The sequence below is a fragment of the Stenella coeruleoalba genome (assembly GCF_951394435.1).
Source record: "Stenella coeruleoalba genome assembly, chromosome: 12".
Lineage (NCBI taxonomy): Eukaryota > Metazoa > Chordata > Mammalia > Artiodactyla > Delphinidae > Stenella > Stenella coeruleoalba.
This window is the reverse complement of record NC_137158.1, coordinates 33,721,758-33,749,278: the sequence shown is the minus strand read 5'-3', so window position 1 is coordinate 33,749,278 and position 27,521 is coordinate 33,721,758. Positions and strand designations below refer to the sequence as shown.

The window sequence follows — 27,521 nt, the reverse complement described above, 5'->3', positions numbered from 1 at the left end:
ATCATTTTGAAAAAATTACTTCTCTTTCTCTGGAGTATGACATACATGTATTAAATATTAAAGGGTAGATTATGTGGTCTTTCATAATTGCAAATTCCTTAACATAAGTATTTTTCTTTAGTTCTCAAAGGCTATCTAATGAAATCTGCAAAATATTTAAAATTTTTGAAAGGTTAATTATTGTCAATAAATAATAGGCCTCAGCTTCTAGAATTCCTTTATATCTTGTTTTTTGTTTGGTTTCTTTGTTTTTCTTTTAAGCTCTTGACTTATCTTACAGCTATTGGGGTTGAATCTGTAAAAAGGAGTTTGACACATAAGTAAAAGTGTTGGCAGCTAATGACCTAGAAAAGATAGATGAAAAGGCTAGCCAACTTTAATTTTCTTCTACTATATTATCAAATCAAGTCAGAAAATTTTTCTCAGAGGGTGACTTGTAGCTGTATTGAGTATTTCTTAATGTTTTATTTGTGATTATCTCATCCTGAGCAAGGAGATTAGTAAGGAGAAGTAAAATATCTGGCACATGGGGAATTTTCTGCAGCCTATGTTTTTATATTATATTACATATATATATTTTAGAAAAAGTCATTGACTATATTTAGCTTAAATATAGCCTATATTTAAATATAAGGTAAATATAGTCAATCCAGCACCAATTTCTATTGATTATTGATTTTATCTCCTGAGTATTTCTTACATTTATCCGTGTCCTCTCCATCTATCCATGTCCTCTCCATCTTCACCAGGACTTCTGCCTAGTCTGAGCCTCCAATCATCTTTCACCTTGATTACTTTTATAGTATTTTTACTGGGGTACCAGCATCCACTCTTCCCCCTCCAATTCTTTCTCCACAGATAATCAGAAAAGCAACCTGGTCAGTTTCACTCCTTCCCTTCCTACTCCCATAACTCTGTGCTATGAAAAACAAGAGCAATCAAAAAAAAGCCACTCATAGTTTTCCAGGCTACTGTAAGGGGAGATAAGAATACAACTTCTGGAGGTGGCTAAAAGGCTGAGTAGTCTGCACCTGCCCGTCTTATTTCCACTAGTCTCCAGTCTTCTCATCCTCTTTTCTCCAGCTACACACTGCCTCTCTTCAGTCTCTCCCATTCATTTTTCTCTCACATGCATGATCTATGCCTGTAACGGCTTCTGCCTATTATTCTCTTTTTTTTCCCTTCACCTGATTAATTCCCTTTCATCCTATAGATGTTAAGTCAAATGTCACTTTCTTATTAAAGGCTTTTCTGATTTCTCTGGTTAGGTCAAATTTTCCTGTTATAAATTGTTGTAACACTGCATAGCTTATTCTCAGTAGCTTATCACAAGTAAAATTTTGTATTTTATGGCTTTTTGATTAATACGTATTGCCACTCAACCTTCACTACAATGTAAGCCCTATGAGATCAAGGGCTGTCTGCCTTTATCTTTCCTCACCATTGCATAGTGCATGGCATCATGCCTGGCGCATTGCGATGAGGAGGAAGAGAATGATGCTGATGATTTTAGAAAACCTAATTGGTCCTAATTTATGTCAGGCATTATTCTAAACATTTTATTGTATTAATCTGTTTCATTTTCATTATAACCCTATGATATGTATGTACTGTGTTTTGTTTTGTTTTTTAATTTATGGAGGAAACTAAGATTTGTAGTAGTAGAGATAATAAATATCTGATAAATGCATGAATGAAAGATACTGAATATGTTTTTATTGAGCATTCACGATATATTAGAGATAGTGTATTGATAAATGAGACATGGCTATAAGAATACTTAGAAGTGTTGATAAATTTGCTTATAGAAATATAGGTTTCAGTCCGTGGTTATAGGACTACCCACTCTGCTTTGCTTTGGAGAAAATTAAGGTAGGAGTCCTCAGCTATTGCCTGTGAGACATAAGGAAGTGAAAAGCTGGCGTGTTCTGATGGGAAAGGCCTGGGAGGTGGAGGGAGAGAGGTAGGAGAGGAACATTATAAAAATCTGTAAGTCCTGATTGCAGAATGTTCAAGTTATATTCATTCCTCTTTGAATGATACTCTGAGATACAATTGTGCTCTTCCTGAAAAGATGAGGATACAGGCCACTTAGCTTCCTTAGCTTACTCCATAAGGAGCCATGAAGATCATCCCACCTTTCCTCAACAACATTCACCCTAAGTGAAGTAACATCTAGATACCAGAAACCTGGAGTATCACCCCCCGAGGCCACAGGGCAGGAAGTGGGTGTACCAGTGCCTTCTTTGTCCAGGACTCAGTAAATGGGCCTCTTTCTTGTATAAGCTTTCAGATTTTTCAGTTTGGTAAATTTACGTGAACAGAGTAGAGAAGAGAGCATTTCCCTGGCTAATTCACAAAATCCATTATGTGACAGTATCTTAAGCGTAACTTTCTTTTTTTTTTTTTTCTTTCTTTCAATACGCGGGCCTCTCACTGCTGTGGCCTCTCCCGTTGCGGAGCACAGGCTCCGGACCCGCAGGCTCATCAGCCATGGCTCACGGGCCCAGCCGCTCCGCGGCATGTGGGATCCTCCCGGACCAGGGCACGAACCCACGTCCCCTGCATCAACAGGCGGACTCCCAACCGCCACGCCACCAGGGAAGCCCTTAAGCATAACTTTCTAAACCTAAATATCTATGTGGTAAAACACAAGTTGTGTAAATCCTGCTATTAAATGTAGAAGTATTTGTTCTACGTTTTTTTTTTAAGATCTTTATTGGAGTATAATTGCTTTACTACTTTCTTATTAGGCAAGGATAGTTACCACCAATATTGTGGAGTTAATAATTACTATCTGCTAAGATATATAATCCATCAACAGTTCTTGAGTATGTACCATGCAGCAGACCACTTGAAGACATTGTAGATACAATAGCTGTCAAGAGACTCACTGCCCCTGCCTTGTCTGTGCCTGTGGTTTATTAAGGGAGACAGATATTTAAGCAAGCAATACAGTGTAATAGATGCTGACAGAGAAAATATGAGCACATATTTTCTATGTGTCAGATGCTGCAGAAGCCTATGAAAAGGAAATAGAGTATTGTGGTTTAAAAAAAGCCTTCTAAACATTTCAGCTTAGGAGCTGAGAATGTAGAGAAAAATATGGATATGTGGTTTTGTTTTAGTTTAATAATAATGGGATCATATTTATGTACATATGGGTATGTGTTTGTATAAAATGCATAATATTTTGCCTTTTCCCACTTAATATCAATGCATATAGATCTACATTATTGCCTTCTAAAGAACTTCATGCATGTCTGTCTGTCTGTATGTCTTTATTCTTGGGTAGAACTTTGGAAGTGAGATTGCTGGACCTAGGGTTTGTGCATTTACAGTTTTGATAGATTTTGCCAATTTGCCATCCAAAATGGATCCACTAGTTATACTTAATATCTCTATTAATGGGTGAGTTTATGCAAATTGATGATGTAAACCCAAACACTGAATACAAAAATAGACTCTTACTACAAGGGAAAAATGTAAAGTTTCATAAAGTAAGATGTTAAACATCACTAAAAATCAAATAAATGCTAAATTAAAATACAAAGCTGTTTCTCCATGATAAATTAGTAAGGTAATGAAAATGCCCCACACAGACAAAGCTACACTGTAATTTCAGCTCTCAGCCATTGCAGATAGTGTGGTAAAATCTTTTAGGTGACTGATTTGCTTAAAAGAAATCTATATAGTATAGTGAAAAAGAGTTTACTTAACTGAATAGAGAATGGATGGATATTGGAGTCCTGGGGTCCTGGAAATTTGACAGATTTAGCCAGTTCTTCTTAACTCAAGTTGCAATGTCAGAATTACTTGGGCAGCATTTTCCTACTACACACACCAGTATTCTTTTTTGGTAATAGACATCCTAACAGGTGTGAGGTGAAAGATCATTGTTGTTTTGATTTGCATTGCCTGATTATTAGTGATTTGAGCACCTTTTCAGGTATCAGGTGCGGGTTAATGGGAGCCTGCTGGTAGGTGCCGTGGATGCTGCCTAAAGCTGTGGGAGCCGCCCTGCCTTGGGCTGCTGGAGCTAGTAGGTGCTGGGAGTAAGCGGGGGGCCTGGGTTTGAGAGAGCCTGCAAGGGGACACCTAGGACCTTGGGGTTGGCCTGATGCTGGGAATGGCCAGCTCCGGGACTGAGGTGAAGTTGGGCGCTCGCTTTACTTTCGTTCTCCAATGGGGAAGGTATCTCTCTCTGTGCCGGGTTGCCTGGGCTTAGAGGAGGAGCGATGGGGCTAATGTGAATCTATCTTTCCTACCTTCTTACTGTGTCTTTTCTTATTTCTGTGCTTTACCTACATGCCGTAATCTCTCACCTGGGATCCTTCGCTCTTGCGAAGCAATCTTTGTGTGCAGATAGTCTTCAAATTAATGTTCCTAATTGGAGGGGATGAACACTAGAAATTACCATACAGCCATTTTGCTGACATAACTCCCAGTTTTTCTTTTTCAGTTAGGTGTTAAGAAAGCTTAGAGCTGGGTTTTATACTTAATCATGGATATTATATTAGCTAATTCTTTGGGCATATTTTGTTTTCTCCTTATCACTTTTCTAAGCCTTGTTTTTATTGAATATGAGTTTCTGTTAAACCACTTCAGCACAAATAACAAATAATTGTTGTTTGCTCTTTTTCTGTGCTGCTGTAAGTTTGTTGGATTGTAGGAAGTGGAAGGGAATGGAGGAAAAAAATGCATAAAAATGTATAATTTCACTCGGTTCTGCATTGTAGTGATTTTGGTACTATATGTGTAGCTTATATGTGTAGTTGTGGGCAGATTCAGTGGCAGTTGCTTGAACAAGGTTAACTGCCCCCTCATAGGTGACCTTTGCATTTCATAACATTGTATGAGAGAGTTTAGACCACATTTCACTTCTTTGCTGTGTTTTCACCTTGAAGTATAAGCTTCTAAATTTCTTGCCTTTATCTTTGTGGGTTTTTTTTTTTTTGCGGTATGCGGGCCTCTCACTGTTGTGGTCTCTCCTGTTGCGGAGCACAGGCTCCGGACGCGCAGGCTCAGTGGCCATGGCTCACGGGCCTAGCCGCTCCGTGGCATGTGGGAATCTTCCCGGACCGGGGCACGAACCCCTGTCTCCTGCATCGGCAGGCAGACTCTCAACCACTGCGCCACCAGGGAAGTCCTATCTTTGTGTTCTTAACCATAGACAAATGCCTGAAGACACTGAGTTGAGTGAGTTAATCACAAACTTTTATTGAGAAGTTCTTTCGATACCCATAAATTCTGATTAAATAGTACACATGTCCTGCCTTTTTAAAAAAATAAAATAGGATCCAAATAATGGAAGTAGGTTAACAATAAAGACAACTCATTTCCTTAGTTTGCAGTCATTTTCAGCAGCTTATGTCCTGCCATAATTTCTTCATAAGATTTTAGAATCCTCCCTTCATCCATCTCTTCTTTCTGATAATAGACCCCAAACAAACTTTTGATTAATTGTTCTTGAATTAGTAAAATCTCTTGGTATTGAATGCCTCGAATTAGTTTGAAGAGATGAAACTGGTATTATCTTGGTATTATCATTTTTGTGAAGAGCTGCAGAATACATTTTTTTAGCTCATCACATGTGAGGTTTTAAGTTTGGTATTACAATGTGATATTTAAAAGTGTTTCATTTTAGTAAGAAATCGATCCTCAAACTGAGCTCTTCACATGCAGCAGGAAAGAGATGGTGACTATCAAATGTTCAAAGTCACAGGAGAGAGGATTTTTTTCCCCCACTTTTAAAGGGCACATATACCAGTTAGATTTGAAAAACAAAACTGCTTTATAATAAACCAAGGAAACCCATTCACTATGAGCCCTATCCCAATTGTACAGGATAGAATTTACAACAGGGCAGGTTTCTACCACAAATTAGTCATATTCAAGAACTGTGTTTTATGAATGAGCAGAATAGGAGTCATTGTTTAGTTGTATCAGACCCTTGCTCTATGAGACTTTAATGGAACGAAATCCTGGGGTATTATGGACAAGCAGTTAGAATGATGAAAGCAAGGTCTTTATGGCTTATACACACTGCAATATAAACAATTTTTGTGTTTTTCTCTATTATGTGTAATTACTTAAGTTTTAGGGTAACCAAGCATTGTATTCTTTGTACACTTATGTTGATGAGGCTAGAGTTCAGTGTATAATGTTCTGAGATTGTTGGAAAGTATTTTAAATCAACAAAAAGAACTGCAAAGATAATTCTACTACAGTTATAAACACAATTCTACCACAGTTATAAACAAAGTATTTTCTTAAATGTTCAATTTTGAATTATATACTACAAGAGCTTTTTCTCCCTTACCCCCAGCACTCCATGCTCTGTTCCTTCAGAAGTATTAGGTTTTCATATTGAATTATATACTTTTTTTCTTTATTTAGTAAATCTTTACCTTTGAACTTTTAACTAAAAGTAGTATCATACAGATTTTTTTCCCCTAACATCAAAATGCGAAGATACATGTCAGATTACAGTATCCTTTATGATTTTGCTTGAACGTATCTGTACTTTCAACAAGAATATGCATAAAATACATTTGTACTTGAAGATTTTCTGATTAACTTTTATATTTTCATTTTATAATTGAAAGCTGTGGTCCTTGACATTAAATAAGTATAGCTAGACACTTCAGAAGACTTTGTGCTTTACATGTGTGAGTGTGCACTCAAGCGTGTGAATTGGTGGGAGAGGAGGGAACATAAAAAAGGTAGAAAAGGAGTAGTTGGAACTAACTGATTTGTTGTAGTGTCCCAAGGGGCAGGTATAATCTGCAAGCTGTCAGGTTCTATTACCGGGGCTGTTGCCGTCAATCAGAGCTCACATTTGTATAGCAGAGGTTAGTATAACTGTAATTATATGTGTGTTTATGGAATTTAAACCATGTGACATTGTAGATTTTATCCTTAAATTAAAACATTCATATAATTTATAAGCTTTTTGGTTGAGTAAGTATGGGATTATGTATTTTAAAAAGGAAGACAGACTTCCTAAATCCTGCAAACTGTTGCGCAGTCTACATCTATAGCATTATAATGTGATTTGTAACAACTCTCGGCTGACTGTCTTCAACGCAGAAAATGTATTAAGCAAGCATTCTTAAATATTGTCCTTTAGCTTAGTTAATAGATCCCTAACATTTTCAACTAAATGTACAATATTTCATCAATTGTAAGACATTTAAAAACTTTATTTGGTAGTCTTTTTTTTTAACTTCTTAGTGACACATAAAATGAAGGTGTGGCTTAAAATTAATAGCTCTTGAGATTTGATGAATTATAGTAATATACTCTTGGATTTTAATGACTATATTTTGGTATTGTACCTTTCTGGCTTTTAAAAATGTCATTTATGTAATGGGTTTAAACAATTAAAATTTTTTTCTATAGTCTGAATACCAAAAATTTCAAAATCAATTTTAAATATTATACAAGTAAGAAAGTCTACTTCCATTTTTTAAATTTCTTATATTCCGTTAACATTTTAAATCTAGTTTTAATTTATAGCCGTCTGCCTCAAAGAAGAATACTGCTGGAACAGTCAAAATGTTTTAAAAACAAATGTTTAAAATTCAGTAGGATATCAGTGTGACTTGTGTAACTTTAAATAGATATAACAGGATTTGTTAAACATAAAACAGATTGCTTTTAGACATCACAAACATTCTGTGTGTCTCAGTGTTCACTGCAGCTCTATTTACAATAGCCAGGACATGGAAGCAACCTAAGTGTCCATCGACAGATGAATGGATAAAGAAGATGTGGCACATATATACAATGGAATATTACTCAGCCATAAAGAGAGACGAAATTGAGTTATTTGTAGTGAGGTGGATGGACCTAGAGTCTGTCATACAGAATGAAGTAAGTCAGAAAGAGAAAAACAAATACTGTATGCTAACACATATATATGGAATCTAAAAAAAAAAAAAAAAAAAGGTTCTGAAGAACCTAGGGGCAGGACAAGAATAAAGACGCAGATGTAGAAAATGGACTTGAGGACACGGGGAGGGGGAAGGGTAAGCTGGGAGGAAGTGAGAGTGTGGCATGGACTTATATATACTACCAAATGTAAAATAGATAGCTAGTGGGAAGCAGCTGCATAGCACAGGGAGGTCAGCTCAGTGCTTTGTGACCACCTAGAGGGGTGGGATAGGGAGGGTGGGAGGGAGACGCAAGAGGGAGGAGATGTGGGGATATATGTATATGTATAGCTGATTCACTCTGTTATAAAGCAAAAACTAACCACCATTGTAAAGCAGTTATACTCCAATAAAGATGTTAAAAAAAAAATTCTCTGTGTCTTAGACTGGATATGTATTGCTGTTAGTAATATAATTTCAAGACTATGTTTTTCTGTATAATGAATTAATTTATTGGAATTAGAAGGTTTTATGGACTGGCCTATCTTTGAAAAATATGAATATGGAAAGACAAGAATAGATTTTTTTTAATAGACAGCAACAACAATAACATTAAGGAAATACGGGTATTATGATTTCTAAATTAGGTGTCTAATTTCTCTTCTTGGTTCAAAGACTTTCCATAAATATATTGAACTTTCTTATCTTTTTGCTTTTGGTACTTATAGAGGTCTCTGGTTGAGAAGAAGATTGATAAGTGGGCAGGAAATTGGCCTAAATGTAGAAGTTGTATCTGTATTTAAAAAAAAAAAACCCAATCAGTAGGTTGAGGAACTTGGACTTCCATGTAAAAATTTCATATTTGGTACCTTCCTCAAGATGCTTGCAGCATACATAGAAAGATCACGCAAGAGATGATATGTGGTCCATGCATATTAGAAGCACAAAGAACAAATTTTGCTTATTTTTTCTTCTTAGCCTGGAATATCCTTCTTTCTTTCTTTGTCTGGCAAACTCTTATTCACCTTTTACCTGTTCAGTCCAGGTATCCTTTCTTGCCATTTAACTTTTGTTTTTAATTGTAAGTTATTTGTAATTATAAGAGCATGTATGTGCATAGCTTACTGTTACTGAGTAAAATACACAGTCAGAATAGTACAGAAATTGTAAGTGAACAGCTTGATAAAATTTTTGTAAAGTGAATACACTGATATAAGCACCACCCTGATCAAGAGAAAAATATTACCACACCTCGGAATCTCTCCTTATTCCTCTCCCATTTGCTGTGTCCTTCTTCCTTCCCACAGGTGACTCCTATCCTGCTAACACCTTATGTTAGTTTCACCTGTTTTAAAACTTTACATATATGAAATTATATACTATGTAACTGGATTCTTTCATTAACAAGGTTTTCAGGTTTTTACCATGTTACTGCATATGGCAGTAGTTTACTCATTTTCATTGTTGTATAATTGTTTCATTGTATAACTATGTTATAAGTTATTTGTCCATATTATTGTTGATGGAAATTTGGCTTACTTCCAATTTTGAAGTATTATAAATAGTACAGCTATGAAAATTCTAATATACATCTTTAGTTTCAAATAGGTGTGTATTTCTGTTCAGTACATAATATACTAGGAATAGAATTGCTGGGTCACAAGGCTTGCATATGTTCAACTTTAGTAGGTAATACCAAGCAGCTTTTCAAAATGGTTGTGTGAGTTTGTATTTCCATGATTATTTCATGAGAGTTCTAGATGCTCTACATCCTCTCCAAACACATGGCATTTTATGTCTTTCATTTTAAATTTTCTGATAGTTGTGTAGTAAATAGTATTTCTCACTCTCTTCTTCTCCCACTCTACTAGTTTAATCTAGTAATTATATGGGGAAAAAAAGGTAAAATGTATATATATATATATATACTACCAAATGTAAAATCGATAGCTAGTGGGAAGCAGCCACATAGCACAGGGAGATCAGCTCGGTGCTTGGTGACCACCTAGAGGGGTAGGATAGGGAGGGTGGGAGGGAGACGCAAGAGGGAATAGATATGGGAACATATGTATATGTATAACTGATTCACTTTGTTATAAAGCAGAAACTAACACACCATTGTAAAGCAATTATACTCCAATAAAGATGTTAAAATAGTTTTTAAAAATTGTAAAACGCACAATTGAACATGTTCCTCTTGCACTCTTACAGGTATGTTGACAAGAGGCTTTGTGATCTCTTTAGTAATTCTTACCTTGAAATTCAAAGAATTTTATTTGGGACAACTCTGTTAAAACTTAGATTCAAGCATGACATTCTTCTGTGAAACACCACCTTTCTGGTGTGTTTTGATAAAGGGTTGCTATAGTGTCCAATTAGTGGATTATGCAAATAATTATAAAAAATTCAGCTTAGGGCTTCCCTGGTGGTGCAGTGGTTGAGAGTCCACCTGCCGATGCAGGGGACACGGGTTCGTGACACCGGTCCAGGAAGATCCCACATGCCGCGGAGCGGCTTGGGCCCATGAGCCATGGCCGCTGAGCCTGCGTGTCTGGAGCCTGTGCTCCGCAATGGGAGAGGCCACAACAGTGAGATGCCTGTATACCGCAAAAAAAAAAAAAAAAAAAAAAATCAGCTTAAAAATTTTACTGTTTTTCTCCCCTAGGAGGAATATATTTCACTTAGAGAAAAAAAGTATTTTAGTAGTCATGAAACAATCACAGAAAACTAAACATTGTAAATTTACTGTTTACAGATGTAAGAAAAGTTTTTTGTTTTGTTTTTGTTTTGTTTTGTTTTTTGTTTTGTTTTTGTTTCCCCTTTGTTTTAAAAGGCAAAAGATAATAATATTAATGTTTGAGTTAATTACCAGATGAGGTGGTTCTAGCAAGTCATAGGTCCTTTGGTTTTGCTGTCAAATGGAGCATTTTAAAATTGAATACACCAAATTGTTGGCACAGTAGTGGTGTATAGCATCTCAGCTCTGCCATTTTCCCAGTGGTCAGGCTAAAATTGGAACAGTTTGGAATAATGATTTTCATACTCCTGAGGGAATAAGTACATGTATTGAGGGAAATTTGAGTTGACAGTAAAAATATTGACAGTTAACCCATGCCCTAACACAAGAGCAGATGGAAATGTCTTGCATGAGTTCCAATTCATTAAGCAAATGTGACACTTTATTTTCTAGCCATTTTCGTTCAGGGGATTAGAGTAATGAAATGGTAATATAAATGAAGCCAATTTTCACTGTGCTGAAAGTAAGGTGTCTAAAACAAAATGCTAAAATGGATTTTTAAGGTTTGGTAGTATAGTTTTCCGATATCTGAAAAATTTTACTTTACAATTTAATCATTACCACATTATTATCTTTGTAGTGTACTTTGTAGCTTTCTTAACATTTATTAATAGTAAGCTTATTTTATATTTTAATGTGACATGAATTTACAGTTTAAGAGAATTACTGTTTTTGAAATCACATGGGCATATTTTTTAGGACTTTGAGTGAAAGGGTTGTTAGTAAGTGATCCCTGGGTATATTTATAATGATATATCTTGGGTTATTTTAAATTTGTCATTTTTCAAAGTAGAAGTTCTGTTTAAGTTATTGGAATATAAAAGAGATGTTAATTAATGCATACTGAATGCTTCAACCCATTTTAGATCTTAAAATCCATTATACATCTGTTTATACTTGATTCCAAAGCATTTTTTTAAATGTAAAATTTGATGTGATCTCAACATTGCCATTTGGCTTTAGCAAATTAACTAAGTAGCTTTGGATTTGTAGTATTTCACACCTTAGATATGAATGCCTTAATCTATTTCATTATAGTTCACTAATTGTTACGTCGAAGTACAACTGCTAAATTTTGTGGTTGATATAGTTCATTTCAAAATGATAGCAGTGATATCTCTAATAATGCAACAGGTTATATTGACAAACTTGGATTTTGTATTTGTTAAGAATTATACATCAATTGCAATCTAAAAAAATAAGATTATCATCATTCCCATAAGCGACTTCAAAAACAGACCTGAGATAACACAACAAAAATGTTGAGAACAATCTGACCCCCTTAACCTCTTCACTCTTCAAAGCATAGTGGGTTTTGATTGTCATCAGTCTCTATAAGCTGATATACTGGATAAGAAAAGCTTTGCTTTTGATTTGTTACCTCATGTGTTCTTTGAGTTATATAAGGGCTTATTTCCTAGTTCACTATTACTGTAGTAGAAGGTTTATTAAACTTTTCTTTTTTTCTGCTATCGTATGCTTTTAGGGGACACAAACAATTCAATATTTAGAAAGCAAATAGACTTATAATCACAGCTCATGTCAAATGGTCTCTTCTAAGAACTTATATATAAGTACCCTGGGCTTACCTCCTGCTCTTAGTACCCTGGATCTCCGGTGACTCATTGTTTGTGTTGCTGTTTTGTGCCAGTTATGCTGTAGTATATGTATTGTTTTTTAGTATAAACTTCTGCATATACTAGTTGATATTAAAGGGTAGTTTTTAAAAACTGTGTGTCTATAGTAAAGCTTCCTCCAAATTTGGAAAAGTATAAACAGGTAACCATTCCTAGAGTGGATCCTTGGTTTCCTTTTCATTTCCTTTTAGTGATTTATTCACTTATTTTTGTCCCTTTTCAAATAAAAGCCATTATCAGTACACACTTGTTTAGAAGATAGTGTCATTTGGTTTCTTACATTGTAAGACACGTTTTAAGCAAGCCTGTGTATTTTGTACACTTCACACTACAATTTACAGACAGACTACCTTTACTGAGTTTTAATGAGTAACTGCTTAATATCACAACTTAAAGAGAAGTGACTGTTGTCTACAGTGAGTCAGATATCATTCTGGGATATTTGTAACACTTTATTTGATCTGTGTATAGGTGGTTAATCATATTTCTTTTTGAATAACACAGTGGAAGTTTAAATAATATGTGACCTCTTTCCCCTTTTTAATTTATCTTTTCTTGTCTTATAGATGCTTGTGACCACACCAGAAAAATGGGATGTAGTGACAAGAAAGAGTGTTGGGGACGTAGCTCTTTCCCAAATTGTAAAGCTTCTTATTCTTGATGAAGTTCATTTACTTCATGAAGATAGAGGACCAGTATTAGAAAGCATAGTGGCACGTACTTTACGTCAGGTAAGGGGAAGTTATTTGTAAGCTTATTTATTTATTTTTTTTTTGCGGTATGTGGGCCTCTCACTGCTGTGGCCTCTCCCATTGCGGAGCACAGGCTCCGGACACACAGGCTCAGCGGCCATGGCTCACGGGCCCAGCCGCTCTGCGGCATGCAGGATCCTCCCGGACCGGGACACGAACCTGCGTCCCCTGCATCGGCAGGCGGACTCTCAACCACTATGCCACCAGGGAAGCCCTGTAAGCTTATTTTGAGGGATAAGTTTTTAAACTTAAATGTAACATTCAAAGAAATATTAGTATGTATTGTTCATGGGGATAAAGATAATTTTCGTAGGGAGAAACCTTCAGCTATTTCATTTTTATGGTAAAAGTACCCTATTTTTCTTCCTCCCAGGTCTTATGTTATTGAAGTCTCTTTAAATTAACCAAAATAAATACAGGAAAACTTCTATTCTAAACCTGTGTTTTAAAGCTAAATGTAACTTTGACTAAGCCGTATTAAAATATGGTAGAACATAGGAGAATATTAATTATTCATCCATTTCTCTCCATGCCTGACCTCTCCCCCCACTGAAAAAAATCTGGAAATGATTTATATTTTCCTTAATATACTAGATAAAATGAAATATCTCCTAATGTGCGTAATCTTAATTGTTATTTTTAAAAAGGGACGTGTACTTGTTGTCTCTAGTTTTGGACCTTGTGGTAACTCATAAATTGTCCAAATCAAAATTGGTAAATTCATCAATGATCTGTGATTGTTTTCTGTCACCCCTCTTTCCATTAAGTGAAAAGATATCTTAAGGTACCCATGACTATTAAAATGATGTTTGTTGGTAGATTGTACATGTAAAGACAGTAGATGAACACTAGTTTTTTAACATAATCAAGAACTCTAATTCCTTGACTTCCCATCTCTTATTGTCTCTGATCCATATTCTCCTGGCTTTATTTTCTTTCTGAAATAGCCAAGACTACATGACCAGTTTTTTCTTTTGTCAATAGCCTTAACTTATTTATCCCCTGACTCCCTGGCAAAATTCCAATCATGAGTCAATTGAACAGTATGTTTCCCTCCAGTCAGATTGCTAAACACTAGCTGAGATCACACAGGGGTGGTGGAGACTAAGGTCACTACACATTCGTAGACTCTGAATTCACCTGAATCGTCGGGGATTTACCCCGTAACTTCGGAGCAGCTTTGCTTCTTTTTTCCAAGCTTCACCAGACTCCTCCCTCCTTCTCCCCACCCTGTTGTGCCTCATTCTTAGAAGACAATACTTTTTACTGAGTGGAAACACAGGCCTTCATGGCTGAACTCCCTCAGTTTGCATCCAGAAAAAACCTCCCCACCATCCAGCAAAAGCCTCAAACCCCTTCCCAAATCTATCCTCATCATTCCATCCCTCATCCTTTAGTTAGAGGGCCCCTGTCCCCTTGTCTTCGACTCCATTCCTTTCACTCTGTAAGTTATCCCTTTTCTTTTTCCTGGGTCTTTAACTTCTCCTTGTCTGTGAGCACTGTGCCTTCAGCTTTAAAGAATTGCAAAGTCCCACCCATCTTTACCAAAACACCTCCCTCAAACTATCCTGCTCCAATAACTTCTGCTTAGTCAAGCTGTTTTTACCACTCAGCTTCTAGAAATATTAGTCTATATTCAGTTTCCTTTTTGATTTCCAAACTACTGTGGTCTGGTTATTGCTCCAGCATAGGTCATAAAAAGTTTTTTTGTTTTTTGTTTTTTAACCAGGATATAACTCATTATTTCTTCAGAATTGAAACTCTTTTCTCTTGGACTCCATGATGCCACCCTGCCTTGATTTTCTTTACTTGATTTTTTTGGTCACCTACTTAGCTGCTCTTTCTCAGGCTCCCTTGCTCTCTCCTTTTCTCACCCTTGAAATGTTTACATTCTCCACGATGTTGGTTTGCAAATTGGCTTTGTACACAGAGGGCAAGGAGAGAACTGAAAAAAGAGGCAGACCACTCCAGATTGGTAGGTGACAGTTTTAATAAGCAAGGGAACTTACTTCTGAGGCTTGTCTTGGGCAACTGCAAGATCAGTCGACCTCTACACCTGCCTTAACTGTATATAGAGGCCTTAACTGACTTCAGTCACATATACTGTCCAAATGGTCTCAACACCACATTGCTATCTCAAGGCTGCATCCTCGGGGAAGCTTCTAGCTCAGGGAAGGCAAGCGGAATGCATATTCCTAGGACAGCAAAGGGGGTGAGGATCCTCTAATTGACAAGGTCTAGCTTGCAGATTAATTGGCAGTCACATCCTCTCAGTGACCTTTTCCAACACAGGACTCTGGTCACTTGCCATCTTCTTTTTTTATTCTAAATATTTACCCTGGGAAAATAACACTTCTGTGCCTGTGTCACTTAAATCTCTGCATGTAGTCCAAATCTCCCCGCTGACTTCTATTCCTATCCAAACACAGTTGTATGTTTCTACTCTGATATCTCATAGACATCTCTTGCTTAAACACGTCAGAAACTCTGCCATCTTCCCTCCCTATTTATAAATGGCATGACAGTCCATTTGATTCTCAAGCCCAAATTGAGTGTGTGGGAGCCACACTCAATTGTTCCTTCTTCCTTAACACTCACCCTCACCCCAATGACTAGTTAGGTGTCAGTTCTTTATATTTCGTATCCTGAATAGCTCTCATCTAGAACTAGGTATGGGAATTTAATATGAAGGGAGTACAAAATTTGAGGAAGTTTATATTGCATTTTCAAATGTTTTAAAATAATGTACTTTCATCTGGTAAATCCAACATAAAATTCTAGATGATTTAATGATTTAGCTATACCAGACAAAACTCAGTGCATTAAAGAAAATATGAAAGAGCATTTAAAAAATAACCTTGAGGTGGAGAAGCTCTAAGCAAAATGCAAAACTCCAAAGGTTACAAAGGGAACATGTGGCGCATTTGGATATGTAACTATTAAAAACTTCTGACCAGTAAAGATACCTTCAAAAAGTCCAAATGTAAGTCAGAATAATAGAAATTATTTGTAGCACATAAAATAAAGCTTAAATGTCCTTTATAATTAAAAGGTTATTGTAAACTAGTAAGAAATATGTTTTTTTAAAAATTTGGAAAAAGCACTTTACAGTAGAAATAAAAATTCTGAAAATCATAGAAAAGATGCTTAAAAGGAATCCAAATCAACATGAGACATTTCTCTTACATAGATTTGCAAAAGTGAAAAAAGAATGTAATTTGAAAATGCTCACTAAACTGTGTTTTTACTTCTAGAAGTCTAACCTATGGAAATAATAGCACAGACACATAGATATAGTAACACCAGTATTCACTGACGCTTTCTTGTTAGCGCAAAATATGTTGGAAACAACCCAACTGTCCAACAAAAGAAGAAATAGTTTAATAAATTCCATTAATTCATAAAATAAAATGCCACTTTGCAGTCTTTAAAAAGAACGAGGTAGAGCTATATGAACCGGGTTTAAAAGATATCCATGTTATATTCTCATTGAAAAGACACAATATACAGCACAATCCCATTTGTGTAAAGAAAAAAAATGCAATATATTTATATTCTCATTCACTCATTTAGTGAACATTTATTAGCTACCTGCTATGTGCTGGCTACACAGTTCTAGGTGCAGTGGTTATAGTTACCAAATAAAGTTCTTGCTTACAGTTAGATTTTTAAGGTGGGGTAGAGCAGGGTGCATAGATGTGGAAGCATATGCAACACGCTGTAAAAGTGGATTTATAGTAGGGATGGGATTAGAGGACTCTTTAGGACATGTTCACTTTTTACTATATAAAAATATGTGCATGCACATGCACAGATGCACATACATAAAACACAAAGCATTGAAATATTCAAAGTAGACACACAAAAATCAGAGGTTTTAGCTAATACCCAACTTAAGAATAATGTCAATAATACATGTAGTTGTGAGACAGAGGTGAAGCATGGAGAAGTCTGCCACTGCCATCACTGTTCTCCTTTCTCGCCACGGTGGATCTGCTCCGGCGCAGATTTTGCTTGTGAGGTCTCGAAAAGAAGCATGCAGGACATCATTTACACAAAAGAGACCTATTTTGATCATGAGTTGTTTTTTTTTTTGCGGTACGCGGGCCTCTCACTGTTGTGGCCTCTCCCGTTACGGAGCACAGGCTCCGGACGCACAGGCTCAGCGGCCATGGCTCACGGGCCTAGCCGCTCCGCAGCATGTGGGATCTTCCCGGATCGGGGCACGAACCTGTGTCCCCTGCATTGGCAGGCGGACTCTCAACCACTGCACCACCAGGGAAGTCCTGTCATGAGATTTTTAAAAAAAATTTTTAACAGCTTTATCGAGGTAGAATTGATATACAAAACAGTGCATATGATTAGTGTATTAGGTAAAGTGAGATTAGTGGTTAACAGAAGGTACTGTTTCCCAAGGTGATACTTTCCGATCATGAAATGTTTTGATTTGATACCTTGATACGTACATAGCTTAGTGATCTTTTCAGGGAGCCAGGCCACGTAAGTCCATACATTCCTGGTTTGTTTGCATTGAGCCACCTAGAGAGCATGTCCATCAGCTAAAAGCATTACAAAGATAAAGCTTTCCTGCAACTATAGAACATTAGAGGTCAAGTAAATACCATTAGTACATTTGCCAGGAGGTCTGTCATTAGCATGTTTACAAGGGGATTTGACCAGGGCATCTTTCTTTCTTGAGGATTCCCAGTTGAGAGAGAAAATAGATTGCAGGCCTGCTGCTGATGCTTTCTGTACATATGTACACAGACACACACATTATGTACCATATGTACTTTGAAGCATTCGTTATAAATATTTTGTAAATTATGAATATATAATAGTATAATTTTCTATATATAGTTTATAAACTGTGAAGTAAAATATATAAAAATTATATATTATAGGTTTATTACATATGTAGTATAATTATAAACATATCATATGTTAACATATGATATAGGAATATACAATACATTGTATGTAACATGGATATATAATATGTAAATATACATTAATTCATCCTGCACATTGGCTTCTTCATAATATAGCCAAATTCCAATTGTATAGTTTATCACTTACTGTGCTTATAAACCTTTGATGACTTGCTGTTTGTTATCTTAAGAAAAATGTTTAAATACTTTAACTGGACGTTAAACACTACTGAAGCCCTGACCTATTTGTCCAATTTTAACTTCTTCATCATATTCCTTACCTGATGTAGGTTCCAGCCACACAAAACCATTTATTCCTTCCCCACTTTTTTTCCAATGCCATTGGCCCTCTTTCAGAGGTAAAACTAATCTTACTTACGTCAGAGTGTATTGTTAGTTATGAGATGAAGGGTTGTAAATGCAAAATTATATATTATTGCTCCACACGTCCATCTGTTGAAAACTTACTATTCTTTTGAGTTTGCCAAATATCACTTCTTCTATGAAGTGTTTCCTAGTTTACCACTCAGAAAGAATTGCACCTTTTCTGTGTTCCCTCTGTACTCCCTTTCTTTGCACATTTTTAGCACTCATCACAGTCTTCCTTATAATTTCACAACTTAACTATAGGTAATTCTGTCTTTATCTGTGTCTCTCACTAGATTTTAATCTCCTTAACAGAATGAGCTATATGATTCTTCTCATATTTCCAGTGTATTAGTGCAGTGCTCATAAATATTTTTAGAAAAAATGAAGTTCCTTTTTGTTTGTTCCTTGTGATTACCAGACATTCCCAGTAGATGGCAGTGCTTTACATGGCACTTCAACAATTTGTAACTAACATAGATACACCATAGGTAGCTATTCTAATGCAGTGTAGATTCTGTTCAGGTTCTGAAGTTGCATGGTGGTATTAGGGACTAAATTCACAACATACTTGGCATGAGTGAAAGAAATTTGGAAAATAAAAAAGTACAATGAAGCCCTAATCTGTTATATTTAACAACATTGAACTAACATTAGTTGTAACTAAATTTACTTTCAGTGAATAGACTTTGTCCAAACTTAGATATTATGTGAGGGACAATGCTATAAAAATTTACTGCCTAGTTTTTGGGCTAATGATAAAGAAGAAACTGTAAAATGTTAATTTTTCATAGCTTTCAACTATTAATATTTTCAGATAACTCTGTATAGTGTATGGAGTTTCGAGATGTGGTTTAAGACATAAACTTCCAAATTATCCATATTTAAAAGAATATATTTCTCATACAGGCTTATCTGTGTTGAGAATGATATGATTTTTTTAGATTAAAAAATACAGTTGTTGTAAAATGGGGTTTTAGCAGAAAAATATCTCTAGTGTTTGCAAGGTATCATATATTTAACATCAAAAGTCCTTAAAAATATACTCAATAACTTTTGTGTTGAATGATTTTAAAACTAAAAATCACCTTCATATCCTTTCACATCACCATCAATAGGAAATAGAACTATGGTATAATTAAAATTATCATTCTAATTACTGTAAAGGATTCTAATCATAGCATGTAAAGGAGGTTTCTTAAATAGTAGGTAGGGTCATCAGTTCCCCTTATTTAGGGTTCTCTTGTTTGGGTTGGGTTTGGTTTGGGAGCCATATGTATATCTCATAGGTAGTGTTTTATTTAGTCCTCAAAGAAGCCCAGATAGAACCCATAACAGTGAGTAAGCAGATTCATTTTTGTCCTACTTACAGAATGAGTTTGGAAGGCACAGGGCCTCTCTAAGTGCCTTTAAATAATATTTGTGTGAGGGAGTGAACTCAGGCCCTTGGACTTTCCCAGCCCATATATGCACTGTATAGAAATATCCAAGGAGAAATCTGACATTGGGAGCTGCTCACTTAGGTATAATAACTCGAAGATACCAGCATGATGCAAGCAAGTTTTGACTAAAATTAGATGTAAATAAGAGAGACATAAAAACTGAAAAAATAGTTAAAATATTTGCCCAAGTAAATATATCCCATGAATCCCCTTATTTTACTTATGATAGCAAGAAGGTGAGAATGACTTAAAAGTTCCTAGATTTAAAAAATAATAATATTGTATAGTCTTTTGTTAAAGATTGGGAATCTTTTTATATGCATTCTCTCATAAAGGAATTTGGTCGAAGGTTAATTAACTTACCAAATTCATTCCAAGTCTTGTGTACTTTTAAAAATCACATCAGAGGTTTTCAAACTTCTTCCCAGGTAAGAAACCCTTTTTTAAATTAAACTTTTACATGGAAGCCTAGTATAGAAAAATATGAAAGCATGTGGGATTTGAAAACCCGGATAGAAAGGATATTATAGGTGCATGGGGCTGCAGAATGCCTCCCATACTTCTGCAGAACCCCTAGGGCTTACCTGTGAATGGTCCTGGACTGTTCCCTTTAGCAACATTTGGCATCTTAATTTAAAATGGGAAGTTTTTATGTGATGAAAGTAATACTTTCTCTTGGCAAATGCTTAACTTCCTGTATTATAAATATAAAATATAGAGAATTTGAATAATATAATTAATGTCAGAAAGTGGTCAAGCATATAGAATTGTATACCCTAAAAATAGATAAATTATGTTCATCTTAGGTGACCATGGGACATTTTCTCAAAGCAGAAATTGAAAAGATCATAGTCTTTACAAAATACAATAGAGGGACTTCCCTGGTGGCGTAGTGGTTGAGAGTCCGCCTGCCGATGCAGGGGACTCGGGTTCGTGCCCCGGTCCAGGAGGATCCCACATGCCGCGGAGCGGCTGGGCCCGTGAGCCATGGCTGCTGAGCCTGCACGTCCGGAGCCTGTGCTCCACAACGGGAGAGGCTACAACAGTGAGAGGCCCACGTACCGCAAAAAAAAAAAAAAAAAAATAGAAATTTAGAAATAACTTCCATATGGTAAAACAAAACTATATACACACACACATACATATCTATATATGCATATGTATATACAAACACATGTATATGTACATACATTCTACACTTTTGTATTTGATAAACTGAAGACATAAAACCCAACCACTTGAAAGAATAGTCTTCTGACACTGAGAGTTCAGTAAGTGATCATGAAAGGAAGGAAGGGAAAGAGAGTGACAACATTATTATTAGAAAATAATGAAAGTTTATTAAGTACAGACAGAGTTTATAATTCACAGTTTGAATTATACTCAAATGAAACAGGAATGTTGGGACTATAGTAAGTTAATTATTAAATTTTAAATGTTGGGTAATTTTAAACAGAATGTTCTAAAAAAATGGAAAAATAGTACAGTTGAAAAAAATTAAATACAAACTAGGAAACCAATAGAATTAGATTTATTAGCTAGAAACCTTCTATATTTTTAAAAAAGCAAAAGCTAGGTTTTAAAAAAGTAAAATAAACATAACAAATCCAATCACAAAAAAGTAGAAAACCTATGAGTAAACAAAATTAAAAAGGATAAAGATCTTTTAAGAACGTTTAGAGATGGAAAAAGATGAGAATACTATCAGCTATCATCATAAAAACGTAATTGAAAGAGAATGGAATAGTGTCGTGTGCTCATCAGCAGTAAAATGGAGAAACTCCTTGGCATGCGAGATTTCTCATGATCATCTCTACACTTCTACATTTCTAGCTCGTGCCATTAGTGTTGCTAAGTACAGTACCTTAAACACCATTCTTCCTGGCCTACCTGGCAGGTCCTAGCCGCTCTCTTAGAACACCGACAACTGTCACCTCTGCGTGCCTTCCCTGACTTACCCGAGCTTGATTAGTGATCTCTCTTCATTGTTCTCAGTTTTTAGAAGGTGCTACTATTAATGGGACACATTACAGTGTTTTTTTGTAGTTTTTACAGACTCTTAAACCCCTGCTCTCCTGGCTTTGTGCCTGTCATTAAAAGCTTAATAAATGATTGACGAACAAATTAATTGATGTTTTCAGCAGAGTTCAGCCACAAAATTAGAATATTACACCCCACCAGTGAACACAAATAATGCAGCTTAGGACATTCTTTGAGTAGTTTGTGATTTTCTTCCCCCAAGTTTTGGCTGTTGTTCCACACAAACTCTCTCTTATACAGTATATCATTTTAAATTTAAATTTGTGAAACACTAGAAGAATCTACCTTAATTATTTCAGACTTCTGTGGTTGTGTGTTTAAAATGAATTTGAAATTATTGAACTTGAGAATAAAGAGCATATACTTCTAACACCTAAAATTATAAAGTGGTACAGCTTACACTAAAACCTAACACATGTCACTTGCCTTGTTAAATTTTTAGGGGGGAAAACAACAAAACAGAAGAAACTATTTAAGAATTTTCCAGTTCAGAAAATATACTAAAATTACACTTTTAATCACTTTATATCATTCCACATGCCAGATTTAAGCCAGTTTTTTTTTCACAGTATCTGTCTTTTAGACTGTGTTGTTATTCTCAGTTTCTTCAGTGATCTTATTTTATTGTGACTGTTTCATCGTTTATACTACTAAAACTTATTTTAAACTTGGTACAAATCCAGATGGGTTGAATCTATCTCATATGTTAATTAAAATAACCCCTATAGGTTGAATCCACACAGAGTATGATAAGAATTCTTGGACTGTCTGCAACCTTACCCAACTACCTCGATGTTGCTACGTTTTTACACGTTAATCCCTTCATTGGACTTTTCTACTTTGATGGCCGCTTTCGACCTGTTCCTCTTGGACAGACATTTCTGGGGGTTAAAAGTGCAAATAAGGTAAACATTTGTTTTAAAACTTATACTTTTCTTTTCCAGAAATATTTTTGTTGATGTATTGTTTAATACTTGTTTGAGGTTAGAGACTCCAGAAGACCATTTCAGTCACATTACAAATATCACAGCCTAGAAAAAAAAACTCAAGCATACTTCCTCAGCTATATGTAGTAGAATGTCTCCTGCTCCAAAAAGCTGCTTGTAGTAGTTTGCATTGCTATTATCAGTGTATATTTTGTATTCTCAGCTAAGAACACAAGTTATATATAAGAATATGTTTCAAAATGTTAATTTGATAGGGTTGAAGGCCAATATGAAATAATAAAAGACTTTAGTTAAGTCAGTAATATATATCATGATATAATATTATTCATCTAAAATAAGTAATACCTTATATGCAATAGAAAGATAATTTCATGATAGCAACTATTAAAGGAGGGGCTCTATTTAACTTATAATATTGTATAACTATCATATTAATTATATACATAAGTGGCATTTCTGAAATTCTTTGCAATGTTTTAAAAAGTCTGTTTATCTAATTCCTTAAATAGTATTACCATGTACCATTTGCATTATCAGGGTGCTTATTTTAGGCTTTTATAATGTCATGAAGGAATATTTTGCTTAAAATTTATTTGTTTATCATTCTGTTTAATGACACTCCCCCCCCCCCCCCCCCCCCCCCGTGGAAGAAATAGTTTTAGGAGAAGATTCACGGGCCATATGACCTCTTTATAAAAGAAAGCAGGATAGAATCCTGTGTTACTATGTCAACCTTGGTCTTTAGTGTATTACATTACTTTTGTCTAAAAACAATTGTATTAGTAAAACAGGGTCATTTTTAGCCTACAGTATTATAAATAAAATACTCAGCTTAGAAAATACTAAAAGCCAATGTCACTGCAACAGTTAATATGCTCCATCTGCATTGCATAAAAGTAAGGTATGTTTAGAATTGTGGGGAGCCATTTCAGATGTATACATAGAAGGACAGCTCATGTTATGGTAATAGTTATGATATGCATCTTTTACCTTCATTGTTTCAAGGGCTTTTCAGTATTACTTGTTGCTTGTTTTTTTCAGCCATATCTTAATATATGTTTGATTTTTTAGTTTATTTTAATGTATCATTAGAACAGATGTAGAGCTGTTTATAACATTAGATTGTTCTTTCAACTTATAATTTAAATGATTGCAGATGGTTCTCACAGAAAGATGTAGAGAAGAAAGTGTTTTCAGATGCTTGTCAGGGGTCTTAAAACTTATTTTCTTTTAATTTCATCATAGAAGGTGGTAAATCACTTACAGCTAATTAACTTCCATGTATTTTTCACCACAATATGTTAGCATTGTAATCACAAAAGGAATGGTGTGAGATGTTGAACTGTCATAATTATTTTGAAGGTTTAAAAATTTGGCAAAATTTAAAAACTATTTTTACAAATCTTACACAGTGTAAATAGTAAATTAATTATATATATTCGTTATAAATATGCATTTTTGTCTTACTAAAATGTATTAGTTTTACGCTCAGCTGACATACACAGTTGGTAACAAGAATTCCCCCAGGGTGTTGTTTAATATATTGTAACCGTTGTTAATTTGTCATTTCTTATAGTAAGGAATCCTTTTAGATTTCTTAGAGTTTCATTCAGAAGCTCACGATGTGATTCAGTTGTGGAAGAACACAAAATAGGAAAATGGTGTCCATGACACGTCTAATTTGAAATAATGGCTTTGACCAGAGCTCAATCCAAAATTCACCAAAAAAATTACTGAGAGTTTTGTTTGGAGAAGTTTTTGGTTTGTTGTTTTTTCCAATCATTAATGGAGAGTAAATTGTCTTGTGATTATCTCATTTTACTTAATCACTATAAGAGTTCCAGAATGTTAAAATGTTTCCTTTATTAAAACAAAAAATCTAAATTTTAGTCATTTCAGTTGTGTAACATTTTCATCCCCTCCAGACTCTTAATAAATGTTAAATAGAGAGATGCAGGCTGTGTCACATGCCTCCTCTTTGAGGTAACTACCTTACCTTTTTGGTTGGAAGTTGTCTCATCATTAATAGGGAAAATGAGACCTTTTTTAAATTCATTAATTTGATATTAAATTTCCAATTAATCTGGAAAATGTTTCTGTAGAAAAATATCTACCGAACTCTGTATACATTACAGAAATAGTATGTTTCCTTACATTTTAGCTTTGTATGCCATGATATTCTACTGGTAATATTCCGGTGATTTTGAGAATTACACAGGAAAGCTCTATGTATAGTTTTATAGACTGAAATAGAAGAAAAACAGTCTGAAGAATGGGCTTCTCTGGTGAAAACAGTGAAAAGAACTTTAAAATTATTTTAAAATATCTCTCACTAGAATATTATTCTTAAACTTATTGTCTTTAAAAAACTTGCATTCTTATAAAGCTAGTTCACTGAAACTATTGCATGAGGTATTTTATTTGTATTTTTTAATTATATTGTGTTTATTTCCGATTGGGTTGTTATATATCAGGTGTTGATATTGCAGGTGTTGTTTCTGCATTCTGGCTAGTCTGAAAGTAAAAGGAGGTGCGTCGTAATTGATAAAGCTTCCTTTGTGGTTAAGAAGTTTATAATTGCTTCATCTGATATTTTTCATGTTTTAAAAACTTTAAGGTGCAACAGTTGAATAACATGGATGAAGTATGTTATGAAAGTGTTTTGAAGCAAGTAAAGGCTGGACACCAGGTACACTTTATTTTATCCTGTTTTTAGAGAACACTTAATGATTAAAATTATTAATTTTTATGCTCTTAAAAAGGTTCTTCAATTCTGAGATAATGATTCACAGGTTTTATTTCTTAGTAATTTTTTTAGCCCACTGGGTAGCCATATAAGTCATAAAATATTCATAGGTAATATTATCATTCCAGTATTGATAGATCATTGCTGTTTTGTTTGCCACTTTTATTAAATAGATAAGAGAAAGAAGAATTTCATCCTTTACATTTCAGGTTACTTCTTTATTTATTTTAAAGCACCAACCTTCTCTCATACATCAAAAATTTTAATTTACTTACATAATGTAAAACATTTAAATGTTATATTATTCTTACTGTTTTCCTGAAGTAGTAGCAATTGAAATATATATAATAAATTTTCATATTGTTTGGATATTAAGAACTTTCAAAGTTCAAGATGCTCCAATCAAGATTGTTAAAAAAAAAAAAAAAGTGTAATGATGTGTGTAGCCTTTTCAGATTGGTTTCTTTCACAATGTGTATTTGAGGTACACAAATCTCTGTCTTTTCATGGCTTGATAGCTTATTCTTTTTAGCACTGAATAATATTCCATTGTCTGGATGTTCCACAGTTTATGTGTACATAACAGCTGTGGATGGGTTTTATGTGGACATACGTTTTCGGTTCCTTTGGGTAAATACCAAGGAGTGTAATTGCAATATCAGTATTTATTAAACTACTCAGCCTTTCTCCATATAATCTTATGTTATAAAATATGTCTTTAAAAAATGAAATGCATCCTTATTCCTGAATGTTGGGAAATGTAGCAGTTGTATCTTGTAATGTAGGTAGGTAAAAGTCCAAGTAAATGTAATTTAAAGAATCCTAGGAAGATTATATCCTCTTCCTCTTCTGGCATAGTTCATTCTCTCACTGTTACAGGGGCTAACATGTCCCGCTAGAAATCATGATTTACAAAGTTCAGATGCTGGCTGGGGGTGTTTGGTCAGTAGAGATTAGATCTCACTGCCAGCCCTTTCATTCTTAGTGTGAATCCATCCATTGCATTACTTTTCGAAATGAAAACTGCCACAGGGCAGGCACTTGTAGTAGTAAGTTCAGACCAAAGTTGAGATGGAGAGCTAGGTTCACAGTGCTGGTTCCTGTTTAGAAAGGACAGACTAGGTTGGAAAACACCAGGGGAGGCTTCAGGCGGTCGGGGGCTAGCTGCTGTAGGGCAGGAGGAACCCGGAAATGAAGAGTGTGCAAAGACGAGGCAGAAGTTGCACACAGGCATTACCTCCCGCCTTTTGTGTGCATGTCATGGCATCCACCAGTGCCAGCCTTTTAAGGACCACCAAGCTGTCTCCTTCCCCTACACTTTTGTCTGGCTAAAAATGCACTGTGAGTGACTCTGTAAAGTGTGGTTACAGTTTAAGAACCTACTGAAACACTTCGGTATCAGAGTTCCTGTCCAGATCCGTGCTTACATCCCTCTCCCAAAACAAGAATGGAGCAGGATAAGCATGATCGTTTTCAGGTTCTCTGCCATAAGAAGTAGGGTTTAGGTTGCAGGTCTCCCAGTTTCTGTTTCAGTGATTAGTGATGATGTTTGTTTTCCATAAAAGTAGGACTTTCTTCAGTTCTCTAGACATACCTACATATCTATTTACTTTTTTTAATTGTAAAAATAAAATAACAATATTAAGGAAAATTTTCATAGTTCCACTATTATTTTACCCTTTCAACATTATTATTGTAATGTTTATACATGTCCTGCTGGTCTTTTTTTTTATCCGTTTGCACATGTAGCTTTTAATTTTGCTCATTCAAACTTAATTTTAATTACTGGCTACAGTCCATTGCTAAATTATAATTATACTGTATATACAGTCTTATATTCAGTTTTCCTTAATGAATACTAAAAATTTTTCATTGTTTCTACCTGGTCTTCACAATTTTAATGTCTGTAATAGAGAGAACGGAGTTTTTATTCAGGTTCTAAGTTTCAGATGCCATGTAAGTCACTTCGGACTTTTAATCTTCACA

At 35.1% G+C, this 27,521-nt stretch overlaps 1 protein-coding gene across 2 annotated transcripts in view; it reads left to right on the top strand.

The window, feature by feature from the left end:
* ASCC3 (activating signal cointegrator 1 complex subunit 3) overlaps positions 1–27,521 on the top strand; it is a 334,028-nt gene that overhangs the window by 123,136 nt on the left and 183,371 nt on the right. The window contains exons 11-13 of one of the 2 annotated variants that reach the window (XM_079939009.1): positions 12,878–13,042; positions 22,571–22,747; positions 25,407–25,478. In XM_079939009.1, coding sequence (XP_079795135.1) covers positions 12,878–13,042; positions 22,571–22,747; positions 25,407–25,478 — 414 coding nt within the window. The remainder of the gene's footprint in view (positions 1–12,877; positions 13,043–22,570; positions 22,748–25,406; positions 25,479–27,521) is intronic. The other variant, XM_079939010.1, reaches the window with a different exon arrangement.